Raw genomic sequence first — 19,175 nt, 5'->3', positions numbered from 1 at the left:
ACGGATTGTATCACCGTTGAGAAGCTGATTGATCGAATAAGAACGTAATTTTATTTACACGCTTCCTCCTCCTATGATCTTTGATCTTCCAAAAGTGAGTTTGTCTTAAAAAAAAAAAAAAAAAAAACAGATGGATCAAAAATGAAGTACAAATATGGTATCAAATCGATCCTTTAAAAAAAAAAAAAAAAACGAATTCGAAACGACTCGTTCAACTTATTCCAAACCAAATAGAAAATCCTTTCACCCTCGTTCGCGGGCCTTTATGATCATATATACTTTATTCCACCCACGTAGAAGCCTTTCCCGAAAAACCTGTCGCAAAAGTGAGTGACTTCGAAGGGATAGGAATCTGACGAGGACGAGGAAACAGGTAAACAAGCTTTATTCTAGTACGTCAGCGAGAAGGGGTGCCACCCTCTCGTCGTACGTTTGCATGTCTGAGAGGAACAGAGTGAAACATTATATAGCAACGCTCGAGCCGGCACGTGTGCAACAAAACGTAATAAAATGATCGTAAGGAAAGATACTTACGTAGGCTAGGAAGACTGCTAAGTTATGGACCGTAAAACCGTGCGAAAGAATGAAAAACAAGAGGAACGGCGGACATACGGCCGAGGATCGTATCTCCAGGTTGGCCGCCATGCAAATTTCACTCGCCTCTCCCTTCGAGACTTGTACAAACTATGGACTTTCGATTCGGTCTTCATTCGTCAAACCTTCGACTTCGAGAGAGGGATACTATACAGTTTCCTTGTTCTGATGCATCCATCAAGCATTCAACCCAACAAGTTAGAATCGTAGCGAGAGGAGAGAGGGAAAGGGAGAGAGAAAGAGAGAAATTGCGCTTCCTTTTCTTGTATACCTCACTGCTAAAGCAGTATTCGATGAAACTGTGTATGTATCTGATAGCGAGGTTATCGAGCTCTCTCTCTCTCTCTCTCTCTCTTTCTCTTTCTCTACGCAAGAACATGTATAAATAAAATCCTCTCGATCGACTACGAAACATCCGGCTTTATGGATCAACGATTTATAAACAACTCTTCCGAGGAGGATTGAACGCGTGAACGGCCGTCTTTTTATCGAACGGATTTATCGAGAAATATTTCTCGACGACGTTTTTTTTTTTTTCTTTTCTTTAAAAAAGTTGCATTACTCGAATATCGTGTACGAATTCGCCAGTATGTTCAGTTAGCTTTTCGAAATTAAAATTAAACGAAAAATTATTCGATTCCATTCGATCCATTTATGAACTCGTAATGAAATGGTAACGAAGAGAGGGGGAGGAGGAAAGGAGGAATTCCTAAATTCCAGATTCCCACGACGACTAATTTTTCTCCGCGTAAGCGGAATATTTATTTTCTCCGCGTAAAAACGCGGAGAGGGAGGGGAAAGAAAGGAGGTTGTTCTATCTTGTGAAATATACTCCGATTTTTGCGGCACATTTTTATCAAGATGGAACAGACGCTTTATTATGCAAGGCAGATGCAAACACGTCCGGCCAAGTGACGGTGCCCCATAAAATGCAACGAGCGAAAAAATAACGACCGAATCGTGCGAAGTGAAACGGAATCAATGGATTTATTTGTCGCGCACACCTCGTGATTCACGTATAATAACACGACTTGAACGGTACCTTATCGCTATTTCGTTCTTACACGCTTGTCGATCCATTTTTTTTCTTTCTTTTTTTGACGCCTTTGATACATACCATAAATCGAGGTCATAGCGATAAGTTCACGACGTTTTGAAAAACATTTCTGGCATTATTCGAATGTAAATTGGAGGAACGAGATTGGGCAAAAAATTTTTTAGCATTACAGGAAACAGTGATATATGAAGAAAATAATTTGTTTGGGAATAAAAGCGGCGGCGAAATTTCAACTGAAATTGAAATCTGTTTCCATTGAATAGGAAGGGGGGAGAAAAAAAAAAATGAATCGCGTATTCAGTTTCAGAGAATGCAGAAAGATAGAATGTGAGTTATAACGTCGAATTAATTGCACGGGTATAAAAAAATTTCGGTACAGCAAAAATTTCGACGAAAGTGATACTAAAAAATGATTGCTAATTAAGTAAAATGATAAACGGAATATAAAATTGATTTAAAGGAAAAACTGGAAAAGAATTTTCTTCAAGAAATAAATTACATTATAATACCTGCATCATCATCCGATAAACCGACGATCATGCCAGTTTACACGAAAGCATGCTCGATTAATACCGATCAATCTTCTCCGCTTATAATAATTCTTCGCTTAAAAATTTATCAGTTTTATATTTCACGGAAAATTATATTACGCCACTCGCTCTCGATTAAAACGTATTATCGATTTCTCCGCTGGCTGCGATCGGCCAGCGAGATTCGATTGATTCACTTTCATTAAGAATCGCGCTGTGACGGGCAACCGTAAAGTAAAAGGAGGAAGGAAATCGAGAGATCGTAACACGTCGCGAATCGAAAACGGTCGCGAATTGAACGAATTTGATCCGCTGTGTTAATAAACAGATATACTATACTCGCGTAGGATGGAAACGCATCGCAGAATCTCGGCTGTTGGTGCACGGCACAGTTATTCATACATAAATTAGAAGCGTGAAATGAATACCGAGGGTGTGTTTAATTAAATTTGTGTCGTGATGTACGTGCCAGTTATTACAAACCGCTCCCGGCCGCGCTCCCCTTGAGTAAAATTACCGTGTTTATAAGTTTTTTTCCTCTCTGTTAATATCTCCTTACCAGGGGACGAGTATCTGGCAGCACGTTAATTTATTCTTACGGAAATTTGAGCAAAAGAGGGGAAGAGGGGGGGGGGGAGAGAGAGAGAGAGAGAATGAAAAGAGAAATAGAGAAGGAGAAGAAGAAGAAGAAGGAGGGGGGAGGGGGAAAAAAAGCGAGAATGAATATTTGAATCCGTCGGCCATCCGCATAGCAGCATTTTATTGCAGGCTCCCGGCTATTACGTTGAAATTTCAAACGCGAGTAAATAAATGTACGAGTGTGTGCGAGTGTGTGCTTCTCGCTGCGAGAAATTTTCGTACCCGAAGGATCTCTACGAATTAATCCCGCGTATTTATTCATCATAAAGCATCGTGCACGGTAATGTATCGGTGAGAGCGCGTGGGATACGAGAGGGATGTACTCTCTCTTTCTCTGGATAGAAAAAAAAAAATCTCGTCGGATGAGGATGAAAGACGACACCTCGATTGAACATTCATTCGACGTAACGACGATGCTCTCTTCGATACTTTTTTTCTTTTTTTTCTCTCTCTCTCTCTCTCCCTCCCTGTTTCGACGCGAGAAAAAAAAAAGGAAAAGTCTTTTCCATCCCCTTCAAGCGGTTTATATCATTTATACACGCGTGTATTCGCATTGTGAAAAAAGCTTGCGTATCTCGACCGCCAAGAGAATATTAGAGATAATGGTGTGTGCCATTTGTTCATAATTTTGTGGATAAATTATCGATACGATCTCATCGATAACGAATCTCCGATATCGAAGCGTCCACGTCGACCATGCTTCGACATGTTTGTGTTAACGTACGTGTTAATGAATTTATAATATGATAATAATATGATATAACATGATGTAAAAATGAAGTGCTTCCACGTGGCACAATAGAGAGTGAACACTCGGCGAAAGACGAGTAACGTTTAAGGAATAATTCGGGTGGAAATTTCACGATCGTTGTAAAGAGGAATCAGATCTTTAATCCAATAAATTCGACGGTTAGTTACGAAATTTCTGCGAATTAAATTGGACGGCTTATTACTTTTAGGTTCCACCGTAATAAGAGACTTTCCACTTTATAATCGCGCGCCACCAAAAGTAGCATCCGCAAGTTTCTCACGGGGCTGTGTGTACAGAGAATATAATTTTCTCGATAAATTCAAGTTATACAAGCAATCCCCGGGGAGGGGAGGGATGGGCGGGGGAAGGAGCACGGGCAAAAAGTACTAACGGCCACTGCTCTCAAAGTATGAAGTTTTAACTTTATCTCAAGCTGCCTACAGGAGATTGCAAATATATGTCGTCTCGTTTTCTGGAGAATCTCGTTAGCACGATATTTTCCAGAATTTAATTTGAACGATCTTCGAGACGAGGCACGGTATTAGCCAGGGATTAAGTTTCCTTTTCGAGAATCAATTTCACGCTACCGAAAATCGGTGAAGTGTACATTAAAAAAATTTACGCCTATTTCAATGCGATGGAAATATGTTCGGATATATTTGAACGAAGTATTTCGCTTCCTTTTCCAAAGAAATATTATTTCCAAGATAAAAGATTATTTATTAAAGATCGGAGAGAAGGGGATTAATTGATGATTAATTAAAGGCATTTTACTTAAAAAAAGAAAGAGCTGCTTACTTAGCTTCTTCTTTGATAAAAAAGTTCTATGTTATAATTCTACACGCTTATTGATCTTTTTATCTATTATTAAACTACCGACCGGATTCAAATTTCAAATACGTAATAATAATGGTTCGCGTAAAGCTTTCACTTCGCATTAAAATATGAAAATTTTACTCACCGCCCAGATCTGCAACGAATATCTCACGTAACGCTAGGAATTCCTCCTCCTGTGTAATATCAGCTCTCCCGAAACAATCGTTCTCGGGCCAGACTTCCCTGTAAAACGATTTTCTATATTTAGAATCCATCCTCCATAATTTTATAATCATCGATATTATACAAAACCGATATTACAAAGCGATATATATTATAGCAATAATACTTAAACCATTTTCGTTACTTTTTCCCTTTAATTATATCCTTGATCTTTAAACCAATCCTAAGTAAAGGAATAATTATTAAAAAATATATTTCGAATAAAAAATTCAGCTACGCTGTGAAGAGATAAAAATCGTATATCGTGCGAAACGAGATTAGAGTGATTAAACAAAGCGAGACACTTAATGACATGTTTCATTATCTCGAGTGGCAAAGACGCGGAAGATGAGACGGCGAAGAGCAGCGAAAGGGTGAGACAGGAGGAGGAGAAAGAGGTCCGAGTGGCAATCTCAATGGGTCTCGGTGGAAGGCTCTCTCGAGAACCTCACCGCGATCTACACCAACATCCGGCTGCCTCCGTCAAGTGTTCACACCTTCCATTCTTCCATCCACCTTCGACGTTGTATACATACATACATAATCCCGGCCAAGTAGCCGTGTTCTAAAATACCTCGAGTGATGGAAGTTGACGAAGTCAGCCGCGTGGAAAATGAATAAAAAATCGCGAGGAAAAGACGATGGCGCATCTCTCTTCCGATCCTCAGATAGAATTTCATTGAATTCATTCCCGATTCTATTCCTATCCATCATCTTGCTCGATGAAAATCCTAATTTTGGAATTAAAGAGATGTGGAAATATTCTTTTTCTCGAAAAAAAAAAACAAAAATACGAATATTCGTTGCGGAAGATTCTTTCGACGTTGATACAATTTGTTATTCGAATAATTATAATAATTAAAATATTCCGTTATATTCCATTATTCCCGAATAGAATGTTTCCTAATCTTATGACGATAGATAATCTTTTTTATCAGAAATATTTATACGCATACGATATAAATGAAATAGAGATTGAATAAAAAGAGAAAAAAAAGGGATAAAAATGAGAACTAAGCGATAATGAAAATCGCGAGAACGTCTGAAATGAATGAGTTACAGGAAACAAAGCTATAAGGTGGCAGAAAGGCGAACAGAGTGGAGGAAATACTGATTGCTTCGCATGAGGATCGTCCTTCATAAAGCAATTTCGGAGCGAGAGAGAAGAGATGACCGTTTTACGAAAGTTCTATTCCCTGTGAGAATCCGAAAGCATCAAGGAAAGGAGAAAGTCGATGTACGTGACCAGAGGACAAAGCTAAAATCACGTCTTCACCTTGACGAGGAGCACTCATGAAAAAGGGTGCAGTTAATGGCGGAAGATTCCTAACCTTATGCCAGACGGTGACTGACTTTTCAGGTAGCCTCTCTTTCTCTCTCTTTCTCTTCACCTGCCTTGAATTTTCATTAAAAAACTGCTGCACGTAGAAATATTCTGAAAGGCGGGCCATCTTCAAAGAGAACGCTAGAGACGAGGGAACGTGATTGGACAACGAAGTCGAGTGTCTAGTGCTCCCACTTGCTCGATAAATGTACCCCGGTCAGAGAGATACGGTTTATCGTTCTACCGCAACAATACCCGTAAATGGCATCCCCATTAAGCGAAAAACTATTGAAATCAATGTCCTCGGAGTGTACAAGTACCTTGTTCCCTCCGTAGCTGCTCTTAATCCAATAATCAGACATTGTACCAAGGTTTAGAATTCCGTTTCTGTATCCAGATAATAGAGTCTCTGTACACCGGTAGTAGCGTTCTTTTAATATTGGCTTATTTCAAACGATCGAATTTTTGAGATAAAGATTCGAATAACATTATTAGAGAATTATCGTTGATCGACGACAATACATCTTATGGAAAAGCAAGATTATCGTACAATCGTGATTATTCACACTGTAATGGAAGAATGTAATCTTCTCGGATTAATTCGATAACTCATACATTCATTAACGATATTATTGTAACAAAATATCTGATAAAATAATTGTATTCATCTTCGGTTTCAAATTTTTAAATTCAACATATTTTAATCGCTTGTCTTCTTAACAGTTTTACAGATCTACTCGGATCGATCCGAATTTCAACCCCCAGCAACCTGGTATCCCGTCAATGGGAGGATAAACAAATTCTGCAACCGACACGATTAACAGCGTTGCTAGAAAAAACGCAATTGCGAAACGCAATTCATTTCCTCTACAACAAAACCTAATCCGTTTACAGAGCATGTCAAGCCGGAGGGGAGGAGGAGGGTGAGAAAAGTCTGGCTACTTTCGAGAGTGCAAAATCCCTGACTCGTGGGGGAGAATCCAATAAGCGGGTGGGGAAAGGGTGAAGATGCAGCAGAGGAGGGGTGTGGAGGAGCGAGAGGGAGGATACGTGCTGTCCCCAGGGCAGAAGAAGTGGCTCGTATGGGGTCGCTGCTGGTGGCTGTCTGAATAGAAATCCAGTACCATACAATCCCCATTATCCCTCGATTTGAAGTCTCGCGACAATGGAATCTCTCAGACGCGCCCTCCCCTCCCCACCGACCAACCCTCCAATCCCGAACCGGCTCCTTTGCCAGACACGGAACGAATAATTTCGAGGCGTCGATTTTCGCCCTTGACACACGAACGACATTCAAAACCCTGTTCATCTTTTTAAGGGAACGGACGAAACAGGATCGCTTATTAGAATAAATTGGCCCTGTGATCCATCGTAAAGGGATCCATCGATCGATGACTGCTAATTCTATGGAGAAAGAAAAAAAAGAAAAAAAAAAATATATACGAAAGATATCACGTCGAATCGTTATCGATCGTTGTCAATAATTCCACACGAAATTATTGATTAATTCTGCAACGTCGAGGATATTGTTATGCCGGAATGAATAATGATTCCACACGTTTGATTCCACTACTCTCGACTTGCTTTTGATCAAAAAAGGCTAAGGATCCATCCTCGAAACCGAAGAAGAGGATTGCAAGCTTTTAGGAGGGAAATAAGGGCTCGTTGATTATTCGAATCGTTTAAAACAAAAAGAGGGGCGAATGCCTTCTCCTTAATTATCCCGCGACTTTGAATTATCCAAGCTTGCGCCAAAGTCAGCACATTTTGCCGAAGGCGGACGGTGTAAGTAGAAAATTAGAGGATTTGAGTCGGTATCTAAGCGGCAGAGAGTATTTGCTAAGCAAACGGAACGCGATCACCGGAAACTCTTCGTCGCTTCTCAAGGACAAGCTGCACATCGTACAGATGTATATGTATATATATACGTATATACGTATATAACGAATGAAACGAAATTCAAAGCATTACACTGTTTACCGTAATACCGCCAGATTACCATAAATGTGTTATTAATATCCCCGAGCCTACTGCGCAGTCAACAGTCTGCTGCTTCCTTTTATCCTGTTGTATGCACAAGGTCGGCACGAACCAGGAGCTTCCATTGTGTACCAGCTATGGCAAAGCTTTACCCCCCCATAAAATGGACGATGGAATATTACGAACAATCTCCTAAAGTACTACAGTGGAAGTACTGTGGCGATGATACTGCCTAAAGAAAAATCTGTAGGAAGGGCTATAACTCACCGGTTTTGCGAGAGAAAGAGAAAAAGAGAGAGGCTGTTCACGATGAAGCAGTCTTTTTTTTTTTTTTTTGTTTTACCCTCCCAGTACCTTTGAGACGTGCGTCAACCTGGAGCAAAGTTTTCGACTTACTCGAAATCTTGTTTGTTTACGTTAAGGATAATTCTTCTTTCTCGAGACATCGTCTTCAATTTTAAAATTAAAAAAAAAAAAAAAAAAAAGAAGAAGAAGAAAGGAGTTGTTCAATTAAAGGATACAATAAATTCAAGAAAAATTAATAAAGAAAACGAATCCGTTTTTATCGCTTTGCTAAATTGCTTGATAAATATTTAAATATATATTGTTTATCCGTTCCAGCAATTAATTTTGATATGTATAATTGGTATTGTTAAAATGAGATCCTTTGAGAGTTGAAACGGATGCTAAAAAAGAACTCATTCTCATCAATAATAAGTTCATCTCCAAAGTATAATACCGCAAAAGCATTGAACCGATTAAAGCTGGAAGGATCGATGGAACGGAATGGAGAAACAACTTAACGAAGGGAAAAGACTCGTGAGTATATTTAGAGGCGGAAACACACTTCAAAGGGACAGGGTTCAGTGTCGCTTAGGGCTCATTCAGACGAACCGACATGCATTGGCATATTTCAAGAACGGGCCATCCCTTTCAGATTTAATGTAATGTAAATACCAGTGGAAAAGCAAGAGCAAACACTTGCCACAGTTGACCAATTAATTGGCCCGGGAGGGTTCTAAAGAAGACGGGGGGGAAAAAACCGAATGCCTCCGTAAATCAAACCTCTCCCTCGATAAATTGATACATAAACAGTTCGATTTAAACGAGTGAATATCACCGACTAGCGAACTTTCGTCTCGACGTGCCACTTCAAGTTGGCTAAAGTGATTATAGTTTCGAATTCAAAAAATTTGAATCGAACTGGATTGGATCACGATTTCCCTAATATTTTGTAAAAATTTATCGGGATTTCGGCTCGTCAACCGGTTTCCATTTTTCGAACCTGAATTTCGAACCACAGTTCATTTAACGGAACAATGCTATTGTTCACTTTTCAATTTTCGCTGCATCGTTCTTTTGTTTGGGGGGAGAAAAAAAAAAAAAATAAAGCTTTGGTAAACTACCTATAAAGGATCGGGAGATACTCCGAAACCACTCAGCTCGTAGCTTTAACGCGTATTGTGCTCGACCGTAAAAAAAAAAAAAAAGAAAAAACAAAGGTTAACAGCAAAAGTGTAGAAGCGGAGAGAGAGAGAGAGAGAGAGAGAGAGAAGGGAGGCATTTTACGAATACATTAAGAAACTCTGACCGTGGCGCATGAATCGACGACCGCAGAGATGGCGCGAGCCAAATACGAAAAAATTCTGCACCAAAGTGTTATCAACCTTTACTATTATTTTCACCTCAGTGACTCGTACTCGTTTCTTCCTCGTAAATGACATTTTTAAGCATCGCTCAAATCCATACGTACGTAGTGGTGAGGGGAAAATCGCTTTTTATGCGCGCGAAGAGTGAAAGAGTGAAAGACGTGGGAGGATGAAACGCTTCTCAATACTTGACCAAGCTTTTCGACCTCGATTTATCCACGAGATCGATAACAGTTAAGCTATTCCAGCAAGTGAATTACGCGAATGTGAAACTGACGTAGAGAAACTCATTAACATGCAACGGTATTTACATTATGAACAAATATCAATGTGACTAATTAAATTTATGTATATTGTAATTATGAATTAATAACATCGATATATGGTACAACACATAATGTGTTACGAGATAACGAACGAGGCTATCGAACATGATGAATAATAAATTGTATAATTGTTATATTGTAAAATTAAAAAGCTATCTCTCTTTTTGAAAAATAAAATCAATAAATAATTTTGTAAAATTGTACTGCCTAAAAATAACCTCACCTCGATGCACGAAGAAGGCCAATAGCTTGCTCGAGAAACTTCTGTCGCAGTAGCTTTTGAATCTTTTTCATAGCGTCAACTCTGAGAACAAGAAAACGATCAACAAAACGATGATGAAATCACGTTTATCATTATAATTTAAAATGTCCAAGGTTAACATACTACTTTTGTTCATCTATAGGCACATCCAAAGTTGCATCGAATGGTATCACTTCCGGTATTGTTCCTTCCCGCATCACAATGGACAGTTGAGGACTAATTTCATCCCATCGTTCTTCCAGGCTTGGAGGTGGGGGTTGTTCGCTCTTTTGCTCAGTTTCTGCTTCTACATTTGATATTAAAAAGTATATTCCAACTTTAAATCAAGATAAAACATCGTTTCGTTTCCTTACTTTTTTTATTTTTATTCCTTTGTCGTTTGTTCTTCACTTGCTGGACCACCACGCTTCGTTTATTTTTCTCGCAATAGTTGCTCAACATTTTTAAGAAAACGTGTGCCGTTGTTGTAAGATCAATCAAATATTTGCTAGAAAATGAATACACTCCTTAACTGTAAATTTTTCATCAAAAATTTCACAAATCCGTAAAATTATTCAAAAATAAGATTAATGATTAGATATATCTACATTAAAGAACTCGATCATTTCATTTGCAACGTAGGGTTACAAAGAGTGGAAAATGAATAGAAATGTTTTTCATCTCCCAATTTTATCGATTATAATAAAATAATTCTCATTCGCTTCGAATAGAGCAATATTCTTCTTCTGTGAAATTAATACAGTTCCGTTATGCAGCACGGTTTGCCAGTCGTAACATCAGCGACCAAGTTTCCAGCACCCATCAATTCTTGTTTTCGTCTTCGAGACGTCGAAGTAACGACGATATCGCGGCACGGTGTGTTCCGACCCTTGCATTTCCGTAGTGGAAATCCTCGCGAAACCCGTCAAACTCGCGAAAAGTTGAACGGCCGTCGCCTTTTCCCATTTCACCGGCCGGAAGGTCGATAAAAGTTGTTTATTCCCAGAAAGAAACGCGAGGGAAAAAGAGACGGGAGCAGACAAGGGAGGAGTCGATGATGGGGAAAGGGAAGCGTGATCGAAAAGAAGGGTGAACGAGGAAGGAGTAGCTCTCCTCGTTGTTCGAGGCCGATTGATTTGAGAGTGAATCAATCTGTCTGCGATAGATAAAACTTTTGGCAAACAGTTTTTTCATTTTCCACTCCTATCCACTCGATAAACAGATGCTGTGAACCAGTGAAATGTATGTATGACCAACGAAAAGTTTCTCGAGTACGATTTTTACGAAATTCTTGAGAGGAACGTTTAATATTTATCTATGCGATTAAAGAGCGACAACTACTTTGAAATGTTTGTAGCGAGAGAGAGAGAGAGAGAATGTTATTTCATGATGTTTCTTTCATGCATGGAATGGGATCACGATTGTGTGAACAGAAATGGCTCGTAGAAAAATTTCGTTGCTTATATATCTATGATCGAAAACCTTTTGATACTATAACAAACAGCATTGTGCAAGATATATACGAACCGAGACATTTTAAGCTCGTCGAAATTGAGAAGCTGGGAAAGAATCGTTTCCCGATATTCGGGAACATAAAACACGTTACTCTTAATAACCTTGCTGGATTCTCTAACACCACGATCCGCGCTTTGATCCATCGCTATTAGAGTGTACAAAAGTTCCTGTGTGATAATAAAAGGAAAGAAACGTATTTCTTTCGGTCCATTCGTCGAACAAAGATAAATATGATCAGTTTCTCACCTGATATGCTTGCAATGCTATGTGTAATCTACAAGACCAAAGAGGAATTTTCTTTTTATCGGTAATTATCATCTCGTAATAATGTTCCATTTGTCTTTGTACCAAATGAAATATTTCCGTAGATATCGTTTCGCTGTTGATAAATATCATGTTATTATAAAAAAAAAAAAAAAGAAAAAATAAATAGAAAATTGTAAAGTTTGTTAAAAACAACTTGTTAAACTATAAACAATACACGAGAATAATTTTTTTGGATAAATTCTGAGTAACATATTTTAAACAAAGAGGAAATATCACGATCGCAAATTACCTCGAATATTTTTACATGCCTCGAATGATAATGAGAGATCATTAGAAGAAAAATCCCGAGAATACATATTGCTTAAAGCAGAGCACGTAAAGCGCTTGTACTAAAAATAGAAAATGTTGTCTTGAAGACAAGAATCTAAAGAGAGCAACGAGTTCGAAAAAAATCTTCTTCTCTTTTCTTCGATGTTTACGTTTTCCATTTTTAAATTTTTCTTTTTATTAAAAAAATAAAAGACTTACCTTACATATTTCACCTCAAATTTGTAATGCCGATTGAACTCCATGAAGAAACGCAAAGTCCACAGATAACAAATTGTTTCGCTTTGCTCGCTACTGGTCGCACCTATTATACAAGATCTTGCGTATTTCATCACGGGATTATAAACGGCGTTCAAAAACTCTACGCAGAATTCTTTCAAAAACAGCCTCACACTTAACGTAGAAGTACGTTCGCTCCTTGGATCCATCATGGGACGTTTGTTTTTCGGTTTCGACATTTTTTTCTGCGATTGAAATCGAGATCAGCGTTATTACTATTTAAAAAATTTTATATCGCGAAAATTAGAAATAAAATATATGTATTAATTCATATATTTTCTTTCGAACTATCTTTGAACTGGTTTGCATACTACATACGATATTTTATTTCACATTATTATCATAAATTTCGTTTGTTGCTAATGAAAATAATCCACTCGTGAAATTAAAATTACAATCTCCTTTCTCTTTGTAAGACGATGTCATAATAACATCACATTGCAAAACTTTGTTACAACACGTTGTTAATATATAATATAATTTAATTTCGGGACGAAAAACAGCGTAATATCCCTTTACACGTTTTCTTCTTTTTGCTTGTAAAAAGATGTAAAGATTCGTGGACAATGTTAGGGAGGAAACGGAATGATCAACAGAGGGGAAACTTGTGGAATTCTATAAAAGATATAGGGGGGAAGTCACTGATCACCTCAATTCGGATAGCCGTCAGGCATGTGACCCGGTAGATTTATGACAGTCCATAATGAAACAGGGCAGGAAGAAGCAAGGAAAAGTTTGTCCTGAAATACGGATGTTCCGCGTGCGAGACGATAATAACGACGTAAGGGGGGAAAGGGATCGTTTTATAGCCGAGCAGGACACGAGAAAAGGAAGAGAAATGTCCGCGAAAAGAGCGGTGACCTAGTTTTAAATGCTTCTGCGCCATTAAGCAAGGAGCCGGTTCTAATTACGCGAGGATAGCCTTAATTAACAACCGTATTTTCATTCAAATCCACCCAACCTCCTTTCCGACTTGCTCATTAACGAGAAACTACCGTTAAAAACCAAAGATTAATTGAATAGAATCGTTTCTTGGTTTGATGATTCATTTCCTTTATTTGAAAAAGGCCATCTCCCTCCCCCCTCCTCCCCCCCAAAAAAAGAGAAAAAAAGGGAAGGAAAAAAATCGCTAATGAAATCGCTTTTTATATCATAGAATTAATCGTAGTGATAATTACCTTATCTTGACCAAAGTTTAACGCCTCGATTTTTTGGTACGGTTTATGACATATTAGTTGATTCTCACCAATGGCTTTCATGTTTTGCACCACGTAAGTCCCACCAAAATGGGAATGTCTAAACATATCGAATAATTGACAAAAAAAAAAGAAGAATAAAAATAATTATATTAATTATTGTAAAATAATTGAATATATTTCAAATTTTCTATCTTAGCGCTCAAATTCAATTTCATATATGACTTCTGAAAATCTAATCAATAGGATAGAAGGCAGCTGTCACTAGCAGAGAGTTTGCTAAACGAGAAAAAGTATTTTCTACCTTGCATTTATTTTCGTGATCAAATCTTTATTTCAATATTTAAATGTCAATGAAATTAAAAATTAGAAATAATTATGCCAAAAACTATCAAATATTAAATTGCATAGGATCTCTGAACAATTTATTCTATTTTTAGATCAACGATATATATAACTTTATATATAATTTTGTTACTTCGACATTTTCATTTTTGTAATATTGGATATAAAATTCTATTCTGGACTACACCACTTACGATACCAATGTTCATCGACCGATTCACAAAATGTAAGAGGAGATCAATCTCTTTGATTTCTTTTTAAGGTGTAAAATGCTTTTCACGGGAAATAGAGCCGAGTAACAAAAAGACGTGAATAATGCACGACACAAGAATAAAACACGTGCACTTTCCAACAAGTGGATAAAAGCTTCTACTCAGATGGTGCATGAACTTATTTCAAAAACTAGGTCACATTTATCACATATGTAGTATTGTCATTACAGAAATAAATTATATACTTTCTTAATAACATCACTTAAATTACACAATTGACTATTTATTATTATTATTCACGATATATTTATTTTTAAATCTTATGCTTTGTAATGTAAAAAAAAAAATAAATAAATAAGTGGAATTTTTTTTCTTTCTTTAATAGGATTTATTTTATTTATTTATTTTTTTAAATATACGAAAAATAAAATATTTTATTACACATAAATTGAAAATAATAAAAATAAATGGATAAAGATAAAACTGATTAAACTTACCTAGCACTTGCATACTTCCTCACTCTCTCCAATTTTTTCTCCTTTTCTTTAAGTCGAGCAGCTAAAAGTGTTGCTTCATCCTTTTCTTTTTCAGCGGTACTACGTTGCAAACCCGATTTTGCTAATTGACTCGCATTTTGATCACGAAGCATTAACGATATAATCTAACAACGTAACTTGATATAAAATATCATTGCAAAATTCGTGACAATGATTTATTTTGATTTAATTCAATTATTTCAACAAAAAATTGAAGTGTTTGAAATGATATAATATATAAAAATATTTATTTTATATCTCACATACCTCTAAAACTTGTAAATGATATTGTTGTTCACTTCTATTACTAGCAATAAATAATAACAAATCAACAACTCCTGATGCATTAAGTGCAAATAAAACCTAATGAAAGAGAATACATCAAACCTAATAAATAGAATATACAAAAATTTCTATGCAACAAGACATATTCAATGTCATACCTCATCATGAATTGTAGCATCATTATCAACACGTTTTTCATTTTCATCAGGTGGAATTTGCAAAACGTTTCGAATAAAAATAAGAATTCGTTCAATAATCATTTCTTTTTCTTCCCCTCTGTCTATATTATCCTATAGGATCAAAATGTGATATAGATTCTCTACTTCTAAACATGCACATATAATAATGTACAAGCTAAAACAACTTACTAATTTAAGAATTTCACTTAAACGATTACTTAGTACTGCCCATATACGATCATCAGTCAATGCTATTTTATATTCTTGTGTGTATGAAATTAATTTTTGATATATAGTACGTTGCATTTTATCAGTTGGAATCTGTTCATTATATATTAATAATACTGGACTTGTTATATTAATAATTAACCTAATAAAATAAGAAATTTTTTGTAATAGGATCAAAGGGAATATATAATATTAAAATATATTTTGAGCAAGTTATTACTTGCCTTAATAATACATCCCAAAGTTGGAGTTTATCAGAATGATCAACAAAAATTTTTATGAGATCAGTTTGAAGTAATTTTGTTTGACCAAGAAATTGACGTACAACATGAGATTCATCATCTCTTCTTAAATATTTAATAAGATCCTTTATAACATCTATTATTAAATTAATAATTTTAAGAATGTTTCTTTATATATTTAAAATAATGAAAATTTATTCATTCAAAAATATTTAATATAAATATACAAAATATATGTATAGAAATAACAATTACTTTACCTAAACAGTGTTTATCTAAATGATATTTAGATCCATCATAATAACCAAGCGCAGCACACGTAGCTGCAAGTTCAGTAGAAAGATAATCTGACATTATAATTTTAATATATATCTCTTTCTACTGAATTCTAAATATCATTACTAGGTTTTAAATCACCTGTAATAAGCAACGGAACCGTCAAACCGCTATAATTTTATTAAACATCAATGTAATAGCAAAAGTATAATAAAATAATTATAATTCTAAACTATAAATGAGTCAGTATTTTATAAGTTAATATTTAAAATTGAATATTTTCTATTAATGTCAAATTTTATATATTATAAATTCTTTCTAAAATCTATACATTCTATATGAAATTATTACAATATATTTTCTAGATTAACATAAATAAAATATAAAATAAAGACATAATTAAATAAGAAAACTATTGTAATTTAATTTATAAAGTAATTGTATATAATAATCATATATACGCATTTACATATACATGTGATCAACTAGCGTCATGGTAATTGAGGTTAAACACGTTTAAAAGTGAAAATTATATAAAATAAAATGTGAATAAAACTATTATTAATACTCACGTATGTAGAAAAGTTCTAAGTTGACGTAATAATCAGCATTTAACACTATCACTCAATATTTAACACTTATTAATTATAAAAATAACTATGCACAGCACAACGAAACGTCAAACGCAACAGGTGATGTAAAAAGCGCGGGAAAATGTCCGCTCTCTTATTATGAAATTGACCGATAGAGTGCTTTCGGTTTAACTTGTGAATCGAGAAATCAATAAATTTCTCTGTCACATTTTAATTAAAAATTTTTTTAAAATGTGTTTTTTTGACGTAATATTCATTTTTAATAATAAAAGGGGAAAAATTATAAATAAAAGTAAGATATGTTATTTTAATAAGAAAAGAATATAATTTATTTTAGAATCTTCCTATCTTTTCTTAAATATTTTTTTTTTAATTTTAGTTTCTTTCTTTTTTTTCTTTTTTCTTCTTCTTTTTTTTTTTTTTTAGTTTTTAATTATTTATTTTTATTATTAATTCTTACAATTCTGGCAATCAATATATTATTATATAATATATATAAATCATTTTTTAAATTTCTTTTAATCGAGGAAAAAATAAGTAAGAGAAATATAACAATAAAATAAATAAATTCTCAAATTACATACAATTTCTATAATGAATATAAATACAAATTCTATGTTTATTTAGTGAAAACTTTTTACTTCTTTTCCTTACTTTAAAGTTATAATTTTAATGAGAAGTCCTTATAAAACATTTAATTAATTGCATGAAACGAACGATTGCTTTGAACTTGTAAACATTGATAAGTAAAAAAAAGTACTTAAAACTTTCTGCGGACCCATTCAAAAGCGAAAAATTTTCTCGTCTCTTTCGCGATCAACGATCGACAAAAAAGAACGAACCGTAGCTTCGTGGCCCTTTTGAAAAATTATTTTTACCAACTTTGAAGCGCATCAAAGCATCGACCAGAATTCCCTTCGTAGCTTTTTCTTTCCTCCGCGTGGATAAGATGAAAGAAACACCAAAGAGACTCCATTATTTCGCTATAATACCAGGAATCGCGCTTCACGTTGAGCAATCTGCGATAGGTATTATCCACGAGCGAGGAAAATAAAGCCATAAATTCAATTTCGTTGGCCGGCTACACGAAAAAGAGTGTAAAGAAGACGTTCGAAGCCCCCGTGATGGGTACACACTGTTAAAAGAAAACCGATACGAGAGATCGAAAGTGAGAGAGATTGCTAAAGAGTTGGAAACACAAAGGGTGACAAGTATCGCGTGTTACGGGGAGAAAGAGAATAGAGTACAGAGTGGATAGTCGTATTTGATTACTGTGGAACAAATACGCGGCGATCAATCAATATCATCGGTCTTATCTGGGTCAATAGGTTGTCCACCATTCGTTTGCAGTGTATCTAATTAACACTATGTCTTATTTGTTTATTCTGTTACATTTGTTCCCCATCGCCTTTGTCACTTTCCTTTGTCTTCGCCGTTCAAATCCAACAGCATGAGCAAACAATCCCCCGATATACAGTTGTCAAGCTTTTGTTGTTCCCATTCACGCTTCCATTCTCGTGCAAATGCTTTCGAATATTTAGAATGGCAATGGAAATCATACGGTATCGCGCGGATTTCATCGAATAAATTCATTTGGAAATTCTATGATACATGAGGGTGGGGAAGAAAAAAGGAATATTAGATTCTCGGCACAAGGGACGTGCGCTTGACTTGTTCGAAGGCAATCATCGTTTCACTTCAAGCTTATATTTCATTAAACCACGATAATAGAGTAGACTCCATATTCGAACTTAAGAGATGTTCCACAGGCTACTTCGCAGTTTACTGTGGAAAACTATAAGTCTCGTTGCCGCGAGAGTTGGCAGTTAAATGTCGTGTGCATAATCTACTCGTTAACTAGTTAATTTAGTTAAGTTTCGTAAGTTTCCCCGTGCGTAAACATAACTGTCTAGGAAACGAGTGAGTTGGAAGCGGGAAATTTAGTCAAGCCGAAATAAAGCGATTGTGTTTCGGCGCTATGAGCTATAAGCGGCAAGAACTCTTTATGATTCTCAACAGTATGGAAGCGTCTGAATGTTCGTTACGTTGAAACTTGTTAGACAGAAAATGGCTATTAATATACGCTTAACTTCTGGAAATCCAACTACTTTTCATTGGCTATAACGTCGCGGTGGAAACTTTGATATTAATCTTGCCTAACAAGAGTGAAACGCCAGATGGAAGGTGGGGTGCTTGTCTATCTCCTTGTCACTTGATGTATTAAAAATATAAAAAGAGTATAGATACGTCGGTTGAAATGAAAATTATAATTTCTTACAGTGTGGGTAAAATGGTTTGAAACTTGTTTTAATTGTTATAAATAATTATAAATAATAATGCATTTTTATATAACGTTTCAATCATGAAACTAGATACGATTTTTCATCATTTTATTTAATTGTACAATTTTCTTGTGCAACATTACATAATTAAATATTTCCTGTATAAAGACTATTGCGTCTGAATTCCCTTTGATGTTCCCCAGTTGAGCGGAAATAAGCAGTGCTCTTTGACACCTGTTCTCCCTTCATTAGATTTAATATCGTTTTAATAGTAAGTAATTATC

The 19,175-nt window shown here is 35.6% G+C and overlaps 1 protein-coding gene across 2 annotated transcripts in view; it reads right to left on the bottom strand.

Moving 5' to 3' along the window:
* The window catches only part of timeout (circadian regulator timeout), a 175,250-nt gene extending 158,528 nt beyond the window's left edge, over nucleotides 1-16,722 (bottom strand). Inside the window, exons 1-15 of one of the 2 annotated variants that reach the window (XM_086904052.1) lie at nucleotides 16,589-16,722; nucleotides 16,001-16,157; nucleotides 15,723-15,876; nucleotides 15,460-15,640; nucleotides 15,250-15,381; nucleotides 15,074-15,169; nucleotides 14,768-14,931; nucleotides 13,696-13,813; nucleotides 12,440-12,702; nucleotides 11,891-12,023; nucleotides 11,657-11,811; nucleotides 10,504-10,637; nucleotides 10,277-10,436; nucleotides 10,112-10,192; nucleotides 4,533-4,630 (exon numbers count right to left, since the gene is read on the bottom strand). In XM_086904052.1, coding sequence (XP_086760178.1) covers nucleotides 4,533-4,630; nucleotides 10,112-10,192; nucleotides 10,277-10,436; nucleotides 10,504-10,637; nucleotides 11,657-11,811; nucleotides 11,891-12,023; nucleotides 12,440-12,702; nucleotides 13,696-13,813; nucleotides 14,768-14,931; nucleotides 15,074-15,169; nucleotides 15,250-15,381; nucleotides 15,460-15,640; nucleotides 15,723-15,876; nucleotides 16,001-16,094 — 1,963 coding nt within the window. In that variant the 5' untranslated portion in view covers nucleotides 16,095-16,157; nucleotides 16,589-16,722. Of the gene's footprint in view, nucleotides 1-4,532; nucleotides 4,631-10,111; nucleotides 10,193-10,276; nucleotides 10,437-10,503; nucleotides 10,638-11,656; nucleotides 11,812-11,890; nucleotides 12,024-12,439; nucleotides 12,703-13,695; nucleotides 13,814-14,767; nucleotides 14,932-15,073; nucleotides 15,170-15,249; nucleotides 15,382-15,459; nucleotides 15,641-15,722; nucleotides 15,877-16,000; nucleotides 16,158-16,588 lie in introns of those variants that run through there. The other variant, XM_086904051.1, reaches the window with a different exon arrangement.
* Between the last annotated feature and the right edge of the window lie 2,453 nt (nucleotides 16,723-19,175).

This window comes from Apis florea, unplaced genomic scaffold (assembly GCF_048593485.1).
Source record: "Apis florea isolate Af1SG1 unplaced genomic scaffold, ASM4859348v1 contig_2293_pilon, whole genome shotgun sequence".
Taxonomy (NCBI): domain Eukaryota; kingdom Metazoa; phylum Arthropoda; class Insecta; order Hymenoptera; family Apidae; genus Apis; species Apis florea.
Note: the sequence above shows the minus strand (reverse complement) of the source record. Positions and strands in the feature narration are given on the sequence as shown.